We start from the raw sequence: 21976 nt of genomic DNA on the forward strand, positions 1-21976 counted from the left end.
TCATTTTACAGATGAAGAAACTGAGGGAAACAGGGTTAAGTGACTTGTCCAGTAAGATATTTGTGGATATCAGCCACTTGACCCACACTTAACAGGTCACTTTCCCCAGTTGCCTCACAAAAAAATAAAATAAATGAAGTCTAAATGTGATTTCCCCACTTCCCAGAAGAACAGTACCTGTACCTGCTAAGAATTGAGTTCAAATTACTACAATGGTGTTTGACTAGGAGACCCCCCCAAAGTCTCCAGGCCTCTGGCTATGATCCCACAATCCCTTTTTGGGGGTGTTACAGTGAGGAGGTTCATCACCTCTTACCTGGATTGTTCCCTAATCAGCAGCCTTGTCTCAAATTCCTCCTCACTCCAAATCATCCTCCATGTGCAGAACACTCTATCAGGGTGTATTAATTAGGAGAGATCAGGAAGATGTCTTCCTGATTCCAGTCCTGGCACTCTGTCTATCCACCTCTCCAACTGAGCAGCCCACATGTGACTAGTGTATTATAATAATTCTATCCTTTGTTGTCTAGGAGGACCAATGATGTCACAGGATATTGCCTTGCCTTGTGCATGAATAGGATTTCAGTGAGGCAGACTAGCACAAAGTCATCAGCCTCGGGGTATCTGGGTGGGGCAGGGGATAGAGCACCAGCCCTGAAGTCAGGAGGACCTGAGTTCTAATGTGCTCTCACGCACTTAACACTTCCTGGCTGTGTGACCCTGGGCAAGTCACTTAATCCCAATTGCCTTAGAAAGAAAAAAAAAAAAAAACAAACCAGTCATCAGCCTTACTTTCCCTTCTTAAGTTATTGAAATATGATTGGTGACAGCCGGGGACACGGGGCATGCCATTGGTCCTCCATGTCTGACCAAGCTCGAAGCGTTCCACAGCACCTCCTTCAGTCACCTTCATGGCCATTGGAACAAATTGTTCTCATCCGCCCATTGTGACAAGGAAGTCTTCACTACTGCCCTAATACTTCTGTACCTCATAAAATTTATGCAAAAATACAAATTGAAAAAGTCCGAGATACTGCGAAGTAATACTTGATCCTCTAGTTAATAGGGAGATGTTGTTGAGTAAGTAATAATACAACCCCAATTATGCTTTTGGGAAATCACTTTGGTGACTGTGTTCTGCACATGGAGGAGGATTTGGAGTGAGGAGGATTTGAGACAAGGCTTCTGATCAGGGAACAATTGCGACAGACCAGGACACATATGATGGTTTTGAACTAGAACAATGGCTTTGTGAGTGGAGAGAACCGATGGGGAAATGAAGAGATTTGATAATTGATTGGCTAGGAGCAACCCTTTCATTTTACATATAAGTCATCTGAGGGCCAGAGAGGATAAGTGATTGTTAATTAGTGGTGAGATTTGAACTCAATTCTTTCTTTCCTTTTTTTTTTTTTTGGCTGGGGCAATTGGGGTTAAGTGACTTGCCCAGGGTCACACAGCCAGGAAGTGTTAAGTGTCTGAGGTCAAATTTGAACTCAGGTCCTCCTGACTTCAGGGCTGGTGCTTTATCTATTGTGCCGTGTAGCTGCCCCTTTGAATTCAGTTCTTAGAATATACAGGTACTGTTCTGGGGGGGGGGGGGGGAGTGTAAGGGAATTACATTTAGACTTCATTTATTTTATTTTTTTTGTGAGGCAAGTGGGGTTGTGACTTGTCAAGTGTGAGTCAAATGGCTGTCATTCACAAATACATATTCTCATAGCTTTAGAGCTAGAAAAGACTTTAATGGGCATTGAATTCTTTGACCTTTTCAAGGGTTAAAGGTCACATAGCTATTTAGTGTCTGAAGCCAGATTTGAGCGTAGGTCCTCCTAACTTCAAGGCCAGTGCTCTAACCACTGTGCCATCTATCTATCTGCCCCCTAATTAGACTTCAGCTCCTACTCCAGGGTGGTTTTCTGGGGCTGCCCTCCCAGGTCCTGGAACTTGAAGGACCTCTACTTTCCCTCTGGGCCATTCTCCCTCCCTCTTGTTTTTGTCCTGGATGAAATAATTTCTAATTACCGATCTACTAAGTAATAATTAAAACGGAAATTTCCAGGAATCCAAAACTTTACTTGTTATACATCGGAGTGGATTATTTGGGGTGAAAAGATTTGAGGGATGCAGGTCAGAAGCAGGTCATCTCTCCAACAAAGAACGGTGGTGGAGGCAGCAGCTGAGTCAAAGTAGTTGGAAAGGCTGCTAGAAGAAGTGCCCGAAATCCTGCAGGATTCTAAGAAACAGCCTCAAAGTACAAATGGAATCATGCTGAGGCTGTGGTCCAAAGGGCGTTGGGGGCAGACGTGCCTCCGAGCCTCTGGCAGCCCTGGCCAGCCCCAGTGCAGGGCTCTAGGGAGGCTCTTTCCTGAGAACTGCTGCTCTGGGCCCCTCCGTGGGCCACGTCAATCCTGCCCGTGGATTTTGCAATACAGCAGAGCCTAAGAGCAGAGAAGATGCCCTCAGTCTTCTGCTTGCGGCCTGCTGGATCAGCAGCCCAACCAACACAGAGAGGAGGGCAGAGGGCAGAGGCCTGTAGCACGTACCACTCATGGTCAAAATGGATGAAGTCTTGTTCCCCAGTGGGTGGTCCCATTTAAAAAAAATCTTATCTCAGTTGAGGAGGGAGAACAGGCAGGTTTCCTGATGGTTAGGGCTGGAAAAGACCATCTGGTTCAACCTCATCATTTCACAGATGAGGACACTGAGGCCCAGAGAAATTCAAGTGACTTCTAACTTATCTATCCATGGCTAGATAGCAGCTGAGCTGGGGATTAGAACTCAGCTGTGTTGGTTCCCAACCCAAGGTTCTTTCCGTTGTATTTCCCTCAAGTTTGCTTCTCCAAAACCAGGAGTGGGCAGTGGTTAACCTAAGTGATTAAGTACAGAGCTAGCCCTACCTGAAGGGACATGGAATGGAGAGAGCACTGGTTTTAGAGGCTTTGATTTAAAATCTTTGATGTTTCTGTCTCTCTGACTATGGTTCCATTACTAGATTGGAGGAGTTCACTGGCCTTATGACTACAATGAAGTTTGACTAGGGGACCTCCCAAAGTCTCCAGGCCTCTGGCTATGATCCCACAATCCTTTGGGGGTGTTACAGTGAGGTGGGACCCTCCTAAGGGCCTCACAAATCCATCTTAGAGGCTGCATGGAGGCTGGACTGGGCACTGAGCACACTTAACAGGAAAGGGTCCAGAAAGTGAGACCTGAGGAAAGGCGACTCAAGACAGGACCGAATTCCTTTTACTGAAAGACTGAGGTCAAGGGAGAAGCTGAGAAGGTAATTGGAGGTGGTCATCATCATCATCATCATCAATCTATTCATATTTGGTGTTTAAAGGTTTGTTTCCCATGACATGGGTGATATTGTCCCCATTTTACAGATAAGGCAACTGACTTACTCACAGTCAAATAAATAGTAAATCTCAAAAGGAAGATTTGAACTCAGGATTTCCTGACTCAGCACATCCTCTCACAGCTCAAACCCCCAGAGGCTCTCTGCAGAGATTGCCTTCCTGTGGTATACGTTAGCACTTTTGCTAAGAAGCCCTGGTCTGGCTGTCGGGGAGGGGCAGGGGTTCATCTGGTTTTGACCCTCATGGGTTTCTGTTGGTTCATGGTGGTCCTGAGGCAGAGCCCTCACATTTGCTCAGGCCTTCTTCACTTCCTCCCACCCCCTCTGTCCCTGCTCCTCCCTCTGGAGGCAAGGATACTCACATGGCACTCCTTGGCAGCCTGGATGCTGGAACACCAGAAGGTCGGGCCCTGGGCACAGGCCGGAGTCCGAGGCTGACTGAGCTCTGTCTCACACATCGCCAGGTTCTGTTCAAGAGAACCCAACCCGGCAGGGAACAAAGCAGGGGAGAGGCTTGTTACCTCCAATAGTCCTCTCCCTCCCTAGCTTTGGAGTCCAAGAGGACAAATTTACCGGAGTTTCCCCTTCATACTAATATCTCCTCCTGTGCTTGCCAGGGAAATTATACAGTGATTCAGAGGGACAGCTAATGGCGCAAGGATTCATCCCAATCTGCTCTTTAACCTTTCTGTCCTCAAAGCACCAAAGCCATTGGGTACAACACCTTTTGAGGCTTCCCTTGACCTTCGACATAATCTGATTTTCCTGATATTGGAATATCTGTGGCAGAGCTGGTGCCCACATAGCTCAGGGTCATGCATGAGTGGGAATAACCTTGGGCCTCCCAGGAGGTTTGGATGACAGGGGAGCAGAGCCACACTGGGCGTGATGGGAAGGACCGGGTGGAGCAGCTAGGCTAGAATGAGAACAGAGTGGGCAGAGGGGGCCATACCTACCTGGCAGATGATGTGGGGGTCTTGGCCTTGGTGCAGCGAGGATTGTAGTGAAGGATAGAACTGCTCCACCAAACCTTGGCACTGTGAGGGCAGGACACACACACACACACACACACACACACACACACACACAGATGTAAAGACTGACCAAAGTTGGGGAAATCGGCCTTTCCTTCCTCATCCAAAATAGTTGTTCTGTTTCTCTAGCCCCTCGGTCATCAAGTCGACAAAATATTAACTGTGTGAACCAGACCTTATAATACATTATAAGGTTACATGTTGGACCTTAGGAATCATCTGGTCGCTCTCATCCCCATTTTATATTTTACTTATGCTTACAACTCTTAAATGGGTAAATCACGTAATCCTCTGTTTGCCTTAGTTTCCTCATCCGTAAGATGCAGGGGATGGACTCCATGGCCTCTGAAGCTCCTTCCAGTTGTAATTCCAGTAAATACTGGCCAAACCAAGAAGCCAGCTGTCAGCTTATTTTCAGTTTCAGAAAATTTGTACTGGATGGGGGAGGGCTGCCCTGACCCAGTCCCTGCCTCTGCAGGTCAAAGGAATTGTTTTCAGGACTAGATGGTCACCGACATCACTTCTCGCTCACAGTGCGCTCGTGGAGACGAGATCACCACACGTGTAGCAGAGACCTCATGGCACAGGATAACAGCATATCCTGTGCTAGTAACTCTGAGGCAGGTTCAAATCCCATCTCCAGTGCTTTCTATTTGAATGAGCTTAGAACCAACTCACTTCAACTTATGGGGCTCAATTATTTCATCTGGCTTTAGGGGCCATGGAGTCTATCCCTAGCATTTTACAGGTTAGGAAACTAAGGCAGACAGAGGTTTAAATGATTTGCCCATTTAAGTGCTGTAAGTGTAAGTATCTGTGTGGTGATGATCAAATGAGATTATACCTGTGTCAAGTGCTTTGCAAGTATTAAAGCTTAAACCGGTCCGGCTATTATCATTTTTGGGAGAGGGGAAGAGTCTAGTATAATGTGCAGGGAGCCCAGCCCCCTCACCTCCTGCCAGTCCAGCTGGGGGTTGTTGCAGATGCTGAGGAGTGTTTTCTCCACGTCTCTCTCAGTGCTGTTCCCTGGCAGTTCTGATGACGCCCAGCTGGTCACTGAGACACAGAGGCGGCAGTCTGGGTCTGAGGGTGTCCACTGGTTTGGGAGAAGTCCTGAAATGGCACGTTTTTCAGAGATGTGGTGCAAAGGAGGAGAGAAGCCCAAGCCAGAGAGAAGGGGGGATATCTAACATAGGGGCTGAGATGAAGGACAAATGAACCTGGGAAGTAAAGAAAACAGACCGCCAAAACGCATAAAGAGCAACTTGCCAGTTGTAGCTCACCTAGGTTATGGGTCTGTTCAGTGGAGCATCGAAGGACCAGACCGCAGATCAGTTGGGGTAAAACGCGGCTCATCACTGCATCTAACAGGATGATGGTGTAGCGCTCAGCCAGGCACTGGCAGATGCCACCGGCCACCAGGGGCACGATGTGACACACTTGAGAAACGGCCAGTGCCAGCACAGACTGAAGGAGAAGAGTGGGGGTAGAGGTAAGGCTGTGAAGTGGGACAGCAGGGAGAAGGCCAGGGTGGGAATGTTTGAACACATAAGGGAGGCAGGGCCCACTGTGTCCCTACTTTTACTTCTGGCCTCTCCTTGGAAAACCCAACAGCCATCCCATGCCAACTTGACTCCTGGTTCAGCCATACAGAGACAACATGAAAAACCAGCCCTGCCCTCAAAGAGCTTACATTTTATTTTGCCCTAAATGGAGGTGGAGACACCTCCAGAGGGCAGGCTCTCTAGAACTTAGGGGCTGTGAGACTGAGATTTGAAGTATGGAAAGCTATCCTTCCTTTCCAGAGCTGACTGGAGGGAAAGAAGGAAGGGAGAAATAGGGAGCTACCTGATATCCTGGGTTCCCTCCCTGGGTAGGAGCCCCACAAACCCCTTAGAAAAGGTTTGGGGGAGTTCTGGGTAACTCAAATGGAATCAGGCACCAGAAGTAATACTTCTCTCCTGAATTCTCCCCGCCTCATCTCCAGAACCCAAATACTAGGATGGGAAGCCCATGGTGGAAGCAGATATTTAGGCTAGATGCAATCTGATCTGAAAGACTCCCAAGCTGGACTCTCTTTAAGTTCTAATCCCCGTGGTTCTTCCTGGAGCATAACCAGTTTCCAGGCTAATCTGAGTATATTGGGAACTATCCCATGGTCCTTTATGGTTGGCCACATGTATTCTGGTCCTTCCTAAAGACTTGGGCAGCCAAGTGTGTCCATTAGCACCTGAAAGGGTCAGATAAAGGTCCATCCCCATCCAATCTCTACTTGCAGGTGAACTGAGCCTCCTCATGGGGATGGAGTTGAGGCTGGGAACCAAGATACCTGTGAACTGATATCTGCAGGGCTAGGGTAGGACAGCCGGGGAACCAGGGGAGGTAAAGTCATCAAGAATGGGGAAGGGAGTCTGCCTCAGTGTGCAGGGCAGCCCCTCGGCCTCACCTTGGGGATCACGGATTGAACCTTCTTGATTAAGGTTCGGCAGAACCAACAGAATGGAAGCGGGATGGGAAAATTCTGTTTGATGAGGTCCTAGAGGGAGAGAACCACGATGGAAAAGGGTGCTCAATGAGAGAGGTCTGTCTCTTGTCCCTTGCCTTCCTAACTTTACAGTTTTTCTTCCAGAAATTGCAGAAACTCTCTGGCTCTCTGCTTTTCCTCTTTCTACACTCTCTTCCCATTTCTCCTCCATCTCCCTTAACTATACTAGTTAGGCCTGAACCCATGTCTTCTGTCTTTTTCTAATTCTGAGAGACTGTTAATCCTCGCCTTAGGATTTAGCTGTATTCAAGTATTTGAAGGGCTGTGAAATATATTGATAAGTATTTATTAAGCACCTACTATGTGCCAATCATTGTGCTAAATGTTGAATGAGGACCCAGATGTGCTCTGCTTGGGCCCTGGAAAAGAGAACCAGAAATGCTGGAGGAAAGTTGCAAAGAGAAAGAATTAGATCTGAGGGAGTGAGCGCCCTGTCACCAGAGATCTTCAAGCACAGGCTGGTACCACTAGTTGGAGACTGTCTGAAAAAGATTCTTCTTTTTCGGTTATGAGTCAGACAAGAGGGCTCTTGAGGTCCTTTCCAATTTCCAGGCTCTGGAATCAGTGTCCTAGCCAACTCTGGAATCCCATTCATACGCTCTCTTATTCCTTCCCTGACACTCTACCAAGTATCTCCATGGTCTGGGATCATACAACCCACACTCTCTCCCCCAGCAGAAGACTGGAATAGGACCAGAACCTTGGACAGAACGCTGGCTAATGCCCATAGTTGAGGAGCCTCTGTGTGGTTCAAAAATCAGTCCAGCTCAACATGCATTTATTAAATGGCTACTGTGTACAAAGCACAATGCTCTGAGACATTTAAAGCCCTCCACCACTTGGCTCCAATCTAATTTTTCAATTTTATTATATATTCTTCTTCCTATACTCTTTGGTCCAGCCAACTATCATCCTTGCTGTTCCTAACACATGATATGCTCTCTTATCTCTCCGTGCCCCACACCCACAATTCCCTCCTTCCTGACCTTTTCCTCTGAAAATCATCCCTTATTTCTTTCAAAGCTCAGCTCAGACACCACCTCTTGCATGAAGCTTTCCTTAAAGTCCCCAGTTTCTAGGGTTTCTCTCTCCTTCAAATTTGCCTTACATTTATTTTGTCTATGCGGATTTCTGAACGTGTTCTCCTTGGATGAAATATCCATTCTCTGAGGACAAGGGCTGTTTTATTTTATTTTATTTCTCATTTTCCACCTAGCACATTGCCTGGCACTTAGTAGCTGGTTGATAAATGCTTTTTGATTGGTAAGCATTGGTGATAGAAAGACAAAATGAAGATCCAAATCTGCCTTAAAGGGTTTAAACTCTACTGTTAGCACTCTTGGGGGACAGGAGAGCCTGGATAACTGAAATCCAAAGACTCTATGTAGTTAAGAATTTCTCTGTGTGTGTCTCTCATCTCTGTCTCTGTGTGTGCGCCTCTTCTCTCCCTTCCTCTCTCTTTGTGTGTCTCTGCTTTTGTATCTCTCTCTGTCCCTGTGTCTCTGTCTCTCTGTTTCTCTCCCTCCTCTCCCCCCTGCCCCATTCTATTTAAGAGAACCAGGCATCAGCCAGATGAACCAGCTTGGGTTCTGTCTCCATCCCTATTGTACATGGATAGCTATTTCCCTGATGCCTCACAGAAAAGATGATTTCTCCTGGCCCTTCCCCACCTAAACCAGGTCAGGAAACTCTTCCTCTGATCCAGCCCAAATCCCCTTTGCTGATTTCCTTGATCAGAACGTATCCTGTCTTTATATGAATGACTATTTTACTTAGGCTATTATTAAGCAGAAAGGGACCCTTGAACTGATGGATAGCTGGGCAATATTTTCCCCAGGGGCAAATGGATTTAAGTGACTAATTTGTTCAGGGTGTAAGTGTGGTCTGTCTGATGTCATGTATGAACTCTGGTCCTTGTGATTCTAGAGCCACTGCTCTGTCTAGCTGTCCCCAGTTAGCTCTTTCTAGCATATCGTGTATAGAAGCATTTTAAGGGTAAGCACACACATGCGTGTGGAGCAAGTATGGCCATATGGGAGTCCCACGCATAGCTTGGCATTTAGGCATGGCTCTGGGACTCTGCTAGGCTCACTTTCCATCTGGGCTTTATCTTATCGATGAACCTGGTTTTAAGGGAGTAGGTGCTGTGGACATTGGACTGAGAACTCAGCATCCAGTGATTGGGTCACTGATTAGTGTGTGATCTTGGATAATTCACTGTATCTCTCTGCTTCAGTTTCCTTAATTCCCTTGATAGTCTTGACCCTTTGTTCTTTCAGATGAATTTTGTTATTAATTTTTTCTAGACCTATAAAATAATGTTTTTGCAGTCTGATTGGTATGGGACTGAACAAGTTTTCTCCAATGTTCCTTGAATTCTAAGTTTTTAGGATAGCATGATTCATTCAAGGAATATTGGAGAAAACCCCTCCAGCTTCTGGCTTTAGTGACCTAACTCCCTCCACCATCCTCAGAAAGGTGTTCCTCTCTCTCTTCCCAGCCCAGGCTCCTGCTCTGTTCTCGGAAGGAAGACAGTAGCAACAGTGACATTAAGGGGTGGCAGCTCACCTGGGTATGAGCCCCAGGTCTCCCTGGGAAATCCTCCAGAAATGCTGGAACCAGATTCTCTGAGAGAGCCCGAGACTCTGGCTCCCATGATGAGAGGGGGGTCTTGTTTTCACACAGGCCAAGACTCCCACATATCCGCTTTGGCTATTGGGAAACAATAAGAGGTATCAGAAGACATGATGGCAACCAGGAGAGAGGAAATCCCTGGGTCTCAACTCAGTCTTTGGTGAAGAAAAATCAGAAACTCTATGAATGGAAGTATACACAGGATCATGTAGAATGATAGACACTCACTGGGGGCAGAGGGGCAGGTAGTTTAAGGTATGGAGTAGATCCTTGGGCAGGGGATGAACACATCTCTGAGCTTGTGGATTTAGAAAGGGTGTGCAAATAAAAAAAGGGTGTGCAGTGTGTGTGTGAGAAAAGAGTTATGTGTATATGGGGAAATGTATGCATTTGCATGCTCTGAGTGTATACAAAGATTAGGTGCTTTTCATGGGATAGTAGAGTGAATATTCTATATGTAAGAATATGGAGTGGATACTCTGTGCTGGGTGAGTGCTCGCTCTGTGTAAACGTGGATTAGGTACTTGTGTGTCTGTGGAGGTGAATGCTTTCTGTGTATGTATGTGAGTCCCAATGTGTATATATACAGTGAATACGATGTGTGTATGATTTGAGGAAGATTATTAAATATTAAGAAAAATTATTTCTCTTTTATATGATAGTCAAGTATGACATTGAACTGAAGGACTTTGTTAATAGGTGACCTGACTTTTTGATCTTGGGTAGGTAACCCCACCCAACTAAAGAACCTTACAAAGAATCTAATTTAAAGTGAATTCCAGCCCTTTGTGGACTATTTCAATCTTGAGTGAGGATATATCTTTTGTCTATATTGCCAGAGGCTGGGTGTGCTTTGAGAGCAAAAGTGATCCAAGTCACAAACCCAGCCCCTCATTAGAATGGGTCCACACTCACAATATTTATTCTTCTCATTAATAGTTAACCAGAACCAGAGTTCAAATCTGGTCTCAGACACTTAACACTTCCTAGCTGTGTGACCCTGGGCAAGTTTAACCCCAGCCTCAGGGAAAAAAAAAATAATTAACCAGAGTTGGTTGCCATCCTCAGAAACACTCACTCTAGCAAGGGTATATAGCACTGAATGAGTTCCATGAGGGCTCTTTGGTAATATTTTTGCTAATATTTTATTTAAGTTTTTTGAATCAATGTTCATTAAGGAGACTGGTCTATAATTTTCTTTTTCTGTTTTTGTCCTACCTGGTTTAGGTATCAGTACCATGTTTGTGTCATAAAAGGAATAGTATTTGAGTATGAGTTTTGAATGAACATTGGGCATTACTCACAATCTGTCCCTGGAAGTGTGTGATGAGGAGAGACAAGTACTCATCCACCATGTGCTGGCAACTTGGGACCATAAGCTTCATTGGTAATTTGGAACATTCTTCCTCTAGGAAGTTCTTGATGGTTTTCTAGAGAGAAAATGCAGAATTATGAGAAGATCTGGGAAGCAGGGGCCAAGGAAACTCTGGAGGAAAGAGGTGACATGGGAGAATCCGACGGTAACTGGGGAGGGCTTGAGGGAAAAAACATCAGATCATGGTACAGGGAGGAACAAATCAAAGATTTCCACTCACAGACTGAACCTAATGAATGAATTCAAGGTCCTTGGTGCTCTTGTGATGGTAATTCTGTAGTCTTTTTGTGCCAGGCTTCTGTCCAGTATCCTTGTTCCCTTCTCTCTGCTGCCCCATGTCCTGTCCTGCTCCCTGTCTGTACCTTCCAGGGACATTTTCCCCAACCCCAGGGGAGGAATCATTTTAATACCTTGAAAATTGTCTCTTTAGCCATCTTGGTGAGAATGGTCACGATGTCCTGACATTCCTGGCAAAGGTCATCCTGAGGAGGAAGAAGGGAACAGAGCAAGGGGCAGGGAAGAGAGGATTCCTCTTAGGGTCCAACAATCTCAATGATGATGTGGACAGAACATTTTTCATGGAGAACAAAACCCCCCTCTCTCAGCTTTGAGTATTTTCTCTGCTTATCCCCAAAGTCTGGAAGGCTCTCCATTCTTTACTCTGTCTATGTTTCTTTAAGTCTCAGCTAAAATCTCTTCTATTTAAAAACTTCCCCATTTTCTCTTAATTCTAGTGCCTTCCCTCAGCTATTTTCTACTTATCTTATATATATAGCTTGCTTTGTATATAAATTTTTTTTTTTTTTTTTGCCACATTGTCTTCCCTATTAAGTTCCTTGAGGACAGGAACTAACTTTTGCCTCTTTGGATCCTCATTGTTTACCACAGTGTCTGGCACATAGTAGGTGCTTAATACATTTTTATTGATTGATTGGGGAGGCTTAGCTGATAAACTCCTCGAGGATAGGGAGTGGATCACTTTTATGTTTTCATCCCATGATGCAAGCTTGGTACATGGTAGGTGCTTAATGTGCTTATTGAATTGAACTGATAGCTAGGTTCCCATCAAGAATCAATAAAGACTTATTAAATAAGCACTTACTAAGTGCCAACCATACTGCTAAGCTCTGGGATTACAAAAAAGTAAGAACACATTTCCTGTCCCCAAGAAGCTTAATGGAGGAGATGCCATGTACCTATATAAGTGTGTACAAGAGACAACCTTAGGGGCTTGCAGCTGGGGGAACAATGGCCTTCTTCTCTACTTCTCAGTCTCTAAACTCTCTCTTATCCACTTCTGGGACTCCACAAACCCCTTGGGATTTTTCCCTTCATGCCCAGGGAACTGATACTCACTTCATTAGCATGTCCCCAGACCTTCTGGAAGCACCGACCAAGGGATCCGCAGAGAATAGCCGTCTCAATGTCCTGACACTGGGACTCGAGATCTTGGGCACAAGCTGATAGGCTGGGGATTGGAGCTGCTGCAATTGAGGACCCAAACCAGTTTCCTTACTTGGCGAGCACAGCGGCCTGACTCCCCATTGTCAACCTCCACAGAAGTACAGAATTAAAGTGGGAAGAAGCCTTGCAAAGAACTTTGTCCCATACTAGTCTAGTCCAATCTGGATCTGGAAAAGAACCCCCTCTCTCCATGCAGCAAAACATCCCTGACAAGTGATTATCCAACTTGGTGGATGACTTCCACTGATGGGGCGCTCATTACCTTCCACTAACTGTTAGAAAGTTCTTCCTGAGGTCAAAGCTAAACTTCTGGTTTTATCCATTGTTCCTGGTTCTTCTCTCTTGGGCCAAGCAGAACTAGTGGAATCTTTCTCCCACAATGCATCCTTCCTATTCTTGAAGATAGTGATCATAGGACCACGGATGCCTTGACTGATCCCCATACAGCATGAACAGAATCTTCTGAAGTCTGTGTGTCTCCCTTGGACATGATCCACCTTATTTCCTAAACAAACCCATTTTCTCTTCCATACAGGAGCCCTTCAGATATTTGGAAAATGACTATTGTGCATCTCTGAGCCTTTTAAAAATGTTAAATACCCCTAATTGCTGCATCTATTTCCTAAAATCCAATAGGAACTTTCACCATCCTGGTTGAACTCTTTCTATATTCTCCAATTTATCAATGTCTTTTCTAAACTATGTTGCTCTGCTCTGAATTTGATACCAGTAGAGAATAATTACAGGATGATCATCATCTCCTTATTTTTAGGATATTTCCACCTCTTAATTTTGACTTTTTTCTTTTTTGGCTCCCATATTATCCTGGTGATTATCTGGAGCTTGTGGTCCACCAATCTCCCCAGATCTTTTTCCAGACGAACTGCTATATAATCCCACTTTCTTAATTTTTTACTTGAACAATCTGTGTGTGTGTGTGTGTGTGTGTGTGTGTGTGTGTTTTTTAATCCAAGAGCCTCCCTGAATATTACACAGGCATAATCTCCCTCTCACTCCCACTCCCATTTCTCATTCCTTGTGAATCTTTCTGGAGGGTTTTCAGAGGGATGATTCCTTTCAATTTCTTCCAGTTTTTACTCTTCATTTGCTGGACTCGGACTTCCACTCTGACCCCTGGTCTATAAGAGCAGGAGGTGGAAGAAGGAGAAGAGATGAAGAGCTGAAAGGGGCCTCAGAGGTCATTCAGTCACCCTCCTTATATGAATTGAGACCCAGAGTTTTGTCTTGCTCAAGGTCACCCAGCTATAAGTGTCAGAAGTGGGGATCCTGGAACCCAGGCCTTTGGACTCCAGAGTCCCTGACCGTTTTACTGCACTCTAGCTGAGAGCCCCAACTGTTTCTCTCTGGAGATTGAGGGGATGGACTCACCCGGGCTGGGGCTGGAAAGAGGCAGCAGCAGCAGCAGCAGTGGGAGGGTTCCAGCTAAAGCCATGGTGGATGATCCAGCAGAGTTTGTCACTCAGCAGTCCTGGCTGCGGCTTTTATACTTGGGGGCGTGGGCACCGTGCTGGAATGAGGCAAAGGGGGCAGCTTAGAGGGAGCCATGGGAAGGGGGGCTGAGGCTGGAATTGGGGAGCTGGTTCAGGACAATGGGGAGGGGGGAAAGGAGAAGGATGGGAGGAGGAGAAGGAGGAGGGAAGGGAGAGCAGGAGAGGAGGAGGAGGGAGAGGACACAAGAGGAAGGAGAGAAGAAGGAAATGAGATGGAGGGAGGGGAGATCAAGATCCCAGATATTTGTCTTCCCCTTAAAAAGCTCTCAAGGTCTTTGATATTTACCAATTTCTTGTGGAAACTGACTCCTTCAGTCCCCACACCCCAACCCTCTTCTCAGACTCTTTCACTTATTAGTCTTCTCAGCCAACCTCCTCCCCTAGTTCTATTTATTCATTTTGGGGCAGCTAGATGTCACAGTGGATAGAGTGCAGGACCTGGAGTCAGGAAAACTCATTTTCTCGAGTTCAAATCCGGCTGCAGACACTTATTAGCTGTGTGACCCTGAGCCAGTCACTTTATTCTGCCTCAGTTTCCCCATTTTAAAAATAAGCCAGAAAAGGAAATGGCAAACCACTCCAGTATCTTTGACAAGAAAACCATCAAGGGGACCCCAGAGAGTCGGACACAACTGAAGAATGACTAAACAACGATAGCATCCTTCATTCTATGGGCTGCTTAGTCCCACGGCTCAGTCCTGTTCTCATTTTCAGCAGAAGTTGAGTACAAAGGGTGGGAGAAGATCAGGGACCTTTGAGCCCCCTCATTTTGCCGGTGCTACATTCTTGGGGAGAAAGGTCTATTCCCAAAAGGGAGGGGGTGTTTTGTAAGGAATCTTTCAAAGCTTTAAGAACTACACACACAGAGGAATCATTAGAGCAGGAAGCCCATAAGGTTTGGAGTCAGAGGCTCCAAAGAGTTTGAATCTGGACTTTGCTGCTTCTTACTTGTGTGATCGTGGGTATATCACTTATTTCTCATTTTCTATAGGTGCAAACGGAGGGAAATGGGCTAACAAACCTTGAAAGCTCCTTTTCTGAGCTAATTACAGGGCTCCTTTGATGATCCTCTTCCTTGACTTCCATCCCTCTCAGCATACCACAGCCTGTTTGTCTCTGCTCTTGGGAAATCTCTCTGAAAGCCCTCACCTGGTCCTCCAGCCAGGAACAAGGACCCGATGGGCAAACACTCGACTGCCTGACTCCACGGGGGCAAGCATCTGGAGAGGTGCCCGGGGAATAGTCATCATCTCCTCGGTGCCAGTTACGGAGTAGACGAGGTTCTCACCTTGGGCCGTGGGCCACACTGACTGCCACACATCTCAAAAACTATTCCATCTACCCCTAAATCTAATCAATTGCCAACATCTCTCACATCTGTTCTCTTCATTCATACAACTATAAAAGGTCTCAGGATCTTTCACCAGGATTGTTGTACTAAGCTACTAATTGGGCTCCCTATTTTCAGTGTCTCTTAACTCCAACCCCTCACAGCTGCCCAAATAATCTTAAAGCAGGGGTCTGACAACTTCAGATGTTCCCAAACATCCCATAGTTCTCCCTTGTCATTTGGACAAAATACAGACTTTTCAAGGCAGTCATTCAAGGCCGTCCTTAATCTGTCTTTTAATTGTCTTCCCAAACTTATTTCACATTGCTCCCTTTCCTGCTTCACCATGAAACAAAAACAGCCCAGCTGTGGTTGTGGTGGGTGGATTATACTGAGGACAGTTTGACATCAAGGAGCTAAGGACAATGGGGAAGGAAGGGACAGTTAAACCTCGAGTACAGTCTGAGAAAAAAGGCAGCCTGGTCTCAAGAGTCCAGCCTATGTCCCCACTGGAATTGGAGGGAAAGAGTTCCCAGGAGTGGGATACGCTCACTGTGAATGGTTTCCCAGAGCTGGGTGGGAGAGCAGGATAACATCCCTTAGACACAAGCTTGCATAGGGGAGTCTCCAGACGATGTTGGGGAGGGAAACACATGGCCCTGGGATCAGATTTAAGTTGGCCTGCTGTCATTACACCTCTGTTATCTGATCCCTATATTCTAGCCACACTGGGTTGCTAACTGATCCCTGAATTTATCACGCCCTCTCTCTCCTCTGTGCATTTGCTTCTCCCTACCCCTTATTTCTGAAATGTGTTTCCTTCTCTGCTTCCCCAATTCATGCGCCTTCAGCTTCCACTGTTCTGTAATGCTTTCTCTGATCCTTGGAATTATGTTTCTCTTTCCTCAAATTATCTTGTGTTTATTTATGCAGTAGGGTTTTGCAGTGAAGCCTTATATTATAATCTAGGTGAAATTATCACTTTTCTTTCTACCTGGTACTAGCTCGTTTTCTTAATTCATTCTAATCTTGAGTTCTAAGGAAATCAAGGGGTATTATTCTCATTTTCCATGCCAAGTGCTAAAGCTACAATTATCACTCTCATTATTTAATCAATTAAATGTGTCCCTACTCTAATTTCATTTAATAAACTAAAGAAACCTCTATTTTCATAAACATTTGTTCAATTTTTTAATATATCAAATTTCCTAGTTTCCTAAGCTTAAATAAAAAAATTATAGGTTGCAAACACTATTTATTTACAATGTAACAAATAATAAAACAAAAAATTATTTACAATTTGTCAGTTGTGAGAATGATTTAAGCTAAAAGTCACTGTTAATTATCATTACAACTGCTGACTTTCTCAATTCTGGAAACACAGTCCCGCTATTCAGTCCCCTCAGTATACCAACTAAAGTCTGTTCTCAAGAATTTTCTTCATTTTTCTTCACAAGATAAAAGTCAAGCTCAGTTATCTTAGGGAATAAGTTCTCTTAGCTTTTTCTTCTATTTTCTATCGTCATGATCATCATTAACAACCACTTATTAAATGCTTACTGAATGCCAGATACTGCTCTCTGGGAATACAAAGAAAGGCACAGTCCCCACTTTCAAGGAGCTCAAATTTTAATGAAGGGCAATAAAATATACACACCTATGTACATACTTGATATATACAATATGAGTAGGAGGTCTTTTCAGAAAGAAGGAACTAGCAGTTTGGGGTAGGGGGAGAATGGAAAAAGACCCCTTGCAGAGATGGGATTTGAGCTGAATCTTGAAAGACGATGGGAAATCCAAGATGGAGAGGTAAGGAAGAGAGTATTCTACATTTAAGAGACAGACAGGAAAAAAAAATACAAAATTTGAAATTGGAATATGGAGTGTCATGTGGAAAGAATAGCAAGGAGCCCAGTGTTGTTAGATAGAGAATGGGGAAGGGAGCAGAATCATTAAAACCCAGAGAAGAAAAAAAACCCAGGAACAGGGGCTGACCCAAAGTGCCAAATATGGCAGAGAAGTCCAAAAGGCAAGGATTGAAAAAAGACGATCATAGTTGGTGGCGTTAGAAAGAGCAGCTTCAGGTAAGTGGGGCAGGAAGTCAGATTACAAGAAGTTGAAATACAAGTGGAATGCTAAGTGAAGTGGGTAGAACCAAGAGAACATTGCACATAGCAACAAATAGATTATGTGATGATCAACTGTGATGGACGTGGCTCTTTTCAACAATGACGTGATTCAGGCCAGTTCCGATAGACTTGGGATGGAGAGAGCCATCTGAACCCAGAGAGAGGACTATGGGGACTGAATGTGGATCACAACATAGTCTTTTTACCTTTTTTGTTGTTGTTCAATTACTTTTTTCCTTCTTTCTCATTTTTTCCCTTTTTAATCTAATTTTTCTTGTGCAGCATGAAAAATATGGAAATATATTTAGAAGAATTGTACCTAGATTGGATTACTTGCTCTCTAGGGGAGGAGAGTAGAGGGGAAGGAAGGAGAAAAATTTGGAATACAAGGTTTTGCAAGAGTGAATGTTGACAACTATCTTTGCTACTATTTTAAAAAAGCTACTATTAAAAACGTGTATTAAAGTATAACCCATACCCCCCCCAAATACTACAAATAAAATGTCTAACTTCAAAAAATTATGAAACAAAAGAAATATAAGTGGAAATTGAGGAAATAGGGACAAGTGTAAATATATAGTTTCTTCGAGGAATTTGAACGTGAAAGGGAAAAGAAATATGGCTTGAGAAGATGGCAGGGTTCAGTGGAGGTTTTTTAGGAATGGGCAGATCTGGGCAGCAGGGAAGGAGACAGAAATGAAAGACTGTATTCAGAGACAGGCAACTATGCCACATTAATGGGGAAAAATAAAGCTTTGAAACTGGGGTGGAATAGATTTTATTTTGGGCATCAGAATCTGAAGACTTCTCAAGGAGAGGGAACAAACATGCTTGCTTTCTTTGAGAGAATTTAAGCTTCATAAGTCAGGGATTATTTCATTTGTGTTTTGGTGTCCTCTGGACTTAATATAGAGTCTGGTATATGTGATTTCTTTGGTACTGTGAGAAAATGCCTTCATCAATACAGTCTTAGAGTTGCCTGGAGATGCTCAAGGTCACACCATCACTACCTGTCAGAAGCACATCTTCATATCTCTAAGAATGACTCAACCTCGCTTTCTATAGAAAGGCCACTTTGTGGAGGCAAGAGATGCAGGGGTGTTATATATCACATGTGCTTTTAGCCATCAACAGAAGCTTATTTTAAAAATGCTTGTTGGTCATTTGATTGGCCCCAGAGGACATAATGAAAAACAGTGAATGAAAGGTACAAAGAAGAAACTTTAAGTTGGATATAGGGACAAACACAATGAAAGATGTTCAAAGTGGGAATGGGAGGTGATGACTCCCTTTCCTTGGAGATCTTTAAGCAGAGATTGTTGTTGGATTAAGGGGATGATAGATTCTTTGATTCTGTGAATAGCACAGGGATTTCAGCTTGAAGAGAAAATAAAAGCAGAAGAATAATTAGGCGCTGGTCGGGGCTCTTTAAGCTAGACCAAGCTGAATAGAAGACAGTTTTCTCTCTGAATTCTTTTTCTGAGAAAGGAGAGGAACAGCTAATGTTTTTTTCTAACTCTAACAGTTTATTCTATAAATTTAAAAAAATTTTTTCTTCCCCAAATTGGAAATCATAGAAATTGATCTAGGTCACCACCTGTCCCCTTGGTCCCACCCCAAGGAGCTCAGACCCTCTGAAGATAAGATGGATAAATACACTGGCTTTTTTTTTTTTCTTTCCATTGGTGTTTTCCCCTCATTGATGGGAAGAGGTGCTTTAGGTCACCTCTTTTGATATCCACCTGGAGGAAGTAAGATTTGAAGTGAGTCTTGACCCAGAAGAGGAAGGTTGACAACTTGAAAATCAGAGGTTGTTCTTGGAACTTTAAGTGTGGAGGGAAAAGGATTCTAGAGATTGTTGCCTTGGAGATGGGTATAGTCAAAGGAACACTGCCCTTGAAGTCAGGAAACCTGGATTCCAATCTGAACTCTGTCATTTATTAGCCTTGTGACTTTGAATAAATTATTTCAATTCTCTGGGACCCAGTTTCCTTATCCTTTATATGGAGGCAGCCATTTTCGCATTTCCCATGTTGTAAGGTTGTTTTGAGGAGGGCTATAGAAATAAAAAGCGTTATTATTTTAGGGGAACTTAGAATAAAAAGAAGGGAGGGGCCTATGGGAAATAAAGTCTGGGAAGTTATGGAATTTGAATTTGCTCAGGAAATCAAAAAGTGTGTCAGTGAAGATCTTTGATGAAGGGAATGGATTATAGGACCAGAAAATTAGAGTTAGAAGGAGTCCTAGAGACAGATGAGTCCATCTCAATCATTTTAAAGATAAGAAAGTTGAGGCTGGGAGAGGTTCAAGTGATTTTCTCAGCATGACATAGCTAAACCTGGAAGAGTTAAAAGAAAGCTTCAGACACTTCCTAGCTGTAACCCTGGGCAAGTTACTTTACTTGTTTCCTCATCTGTCAAATGACCTAGAGAAGAAAATGGCAAACCACTCTAGTACCTTTGCTAAAGAAACCCCAAATGAGTCACAAAGAGTTAGAAATGAGTGAAAATGACTGAACAACAAGCAGCAAAAAACAAGATCCATTTTACTTCTTTCCATAAGATTAGAGTAGATAAATATCTGAGAGCTCTTCCAGTTCTGAAATATGTTAATTGATTTTTAGATGGATAAAATGAGAAAATATTTATAAAGTCTTTTTGAAACCTTAAAGACCTATATAAATACTAGCTATCTAGTAGCAGTAGTAGTTGTAGTAGTTGTACTACTAGTTGTAACAACTAGTAGTTGTACTACTACTACTAGTAATAATAGTAATAGTTGTGATTGTAGTAGTAGTTCTAGTATTTATAGTAGTCGTAGTAGTAATTTTAGTAGTCATAGTAATAGTTGTAGTTGATGTAGTAATCATTGTCATCATAGTAGTAGTAGCAGTAATAGTAGTAGTAGTAATAGTAGTAGTAGTAGTAGTAGTAAATGTCCTAGATTGTCCTGACTTCAAGTTCATTTCTAGTTACCCATGGTACCACCCTGCTTCTTAATAATGGAAAAGATGATTTTGTGTTTAGCAGTTTCTGACACATTTTAGGCACTTAATTAATGCTTATTATCATATGTGTGTATATATATACATACATATATATATATACACACATGCATATATATAATATGTATGTGCATCTCCTTAACAGATATAAGAGGAAAAATATTTCACTGAGGGGAGACTATTGGATTTGGAGTCAAGGAACTTGAGTTTGAATCTCAACTCTTCCTCTTATTCCTTGGATGACTTTGGGCAAGTGACTTATTATTTCTGTACCTCAGTTTCCTTATCTGTAAAATCATGGATGCATGAGTTGATTTTCACAATCTCTTCTGGCTCTAAATCTCTGACCCTATGAGATATGAACCTACACACATGCACATGTGTATATTATATGTACATATGTGTATAATAGTCATGTACATAATATGTATCTAGTACATGAGTCATCTTGGGGTTCATGAAAGCAGAAGAAGCCCACTTCGAGAGCTTATATCTGGAAGTAGTGAGCTGAAGGGGATGGGTCTCACTGACAAAGACTGCCTAAATATAAGTTTATGCCTCTGATTCTTAGGGGTGGGGAATGGGGTGCGGAAAGCACAACATGACGCATGGAAAGAATGCTAACCGACTATTAGAACACAGTCCTTATTCTTTCTGGGTTTTAGTTTCTGGGACCAGCCCAAAAGATCTGAGCCTATTTGATGTGTCAAGGCCATTGAGTGAAACCCAAGACTCTTTCTTAATAAGCCATATCTAAGGCAGGATCTATAATACCTTTATATACCTTTATGTCTTGTAACTAGTGGTTTTCAGCAGGATACCGGATGACCCACAAGTGGCCTGTGCTCTAGATAGGATATTTGCTTAGCCATGAGTGAGGTCCCAACTCTGATTCTCTGAATCTCCTGAATCTGAAAGCCTTTTTTCATTGTTCTGGATCTCAGTTTCCTTATCTGTTAAATGAGACTAATGATCCCAGGTTCATAGAGCTGTTATAATTAGGTGAGTGCATATATCTCTATATCTATATGCCTAAAATGTTAGAGGGGGTGAGATAAGGCTAAGGCATTTGTATTTCTTTTAAGTGACTGATGGTCAGAGGGAAGACTGGAAACCAGTGGGCTCCATTCCAGCATCTTCAAGGTGCCTGGATCCCATTATAGAGAAGGGAGGGGGATGAATGACAAGACTGAGGAATGGAAACTTCCCAGATTTCTCCATCTGCAGGACGGAAGCAGCCCCACCTTGTCCTTGGGCTATTTCTAGAAAGTAAGCCCTGCCTCTCTTTGAATGAAGTGGTTGGCGGCTCCCCCAGTTTGGGCCATCTGCTCGTGGTCATCATCATCCCTCTTACTGCCTGGACGTCCTCCAGGCTGGTCTCTTACTCAGTGCAAAGGAGGAAAGGACGATAGAACTCAGGAGAGACCTCTGAGAGCTGTAATTAACTCAGAAAAGGACTTAATACTTCCACATGTGGGGCTTCTTCACCTATCTCATTTCAGGGACCCCTTTGATAACAGTCTGGTAAAGTCTATAGACTCCTGCTTAGGCTCACATTTTTATTTATTTTTTATTTTTTTTAAGCCTTT

The 21976-nt window shown here is 43.7% G+C and overlaps 1 protein-coding gene across 2 annotated transcripts; it reads right to left on the bottom strand.

The window, feature by feature from the left end:
• Positions 1-2055: 2055 nt before the first annotated feature.
• Positions 2056-15079, bottom strand: SFTPB (surfactant protein B). 2 transcript variants are annotated; one of them, XM_074285648.1, is made up of 12 exons: positions 14943-15079; positions 13800-13938; positions 12303-12430; positions 11357-11428; positions 10876-11001; positions 9506-9649; positions 6839-6928; positions 5676-5859; positions 5345-5505; positions 4315-4395; positions 3721-3825; positions 2056-2441 (listed from the first exon to the last, which is right to left on the bottom strand). In XM_074285648.1, exons 2-12 carry the CDS (start codon positions 13861-13863, stop codon positions 2406-2408), a joined length of 1191 nt encoding a protein of 396 aa, XP_074141749.1. In that variant the 5' UTR covers positions 13864-13938; positions 14943-15079; the 3' UTR covers positions 2056-2405. The 2 variants fall into 2 exon arrangements, with proteins under 2 accessions (XP_074141749.1, XP_074141748.1); XM_074285647.1 differs by lacking the exon at positions 14943-15079 and having other exon boundaries at positions 13800-13974.
• Between the last annotated feature and the right edge of the window lie 6897 nt (positions 15080-21976).

This window comes from Sminthopsis crassicaudata, chromosome 2, assembly GCF_048593235.1.
Source record: "Sminthopsis crassicaudata isolate SCR6 chromosome 2, ASM4859323v1, whole genome shotgun sequence".
Classification (NCBI taxonomy): domain Eukaryota; kingdom Metazoa; phylum Chordata; class Mammalia; order Dasyuromorphia; family Dasyuridae; genus Sminthopsis; species Sminthopsis crassicaudata.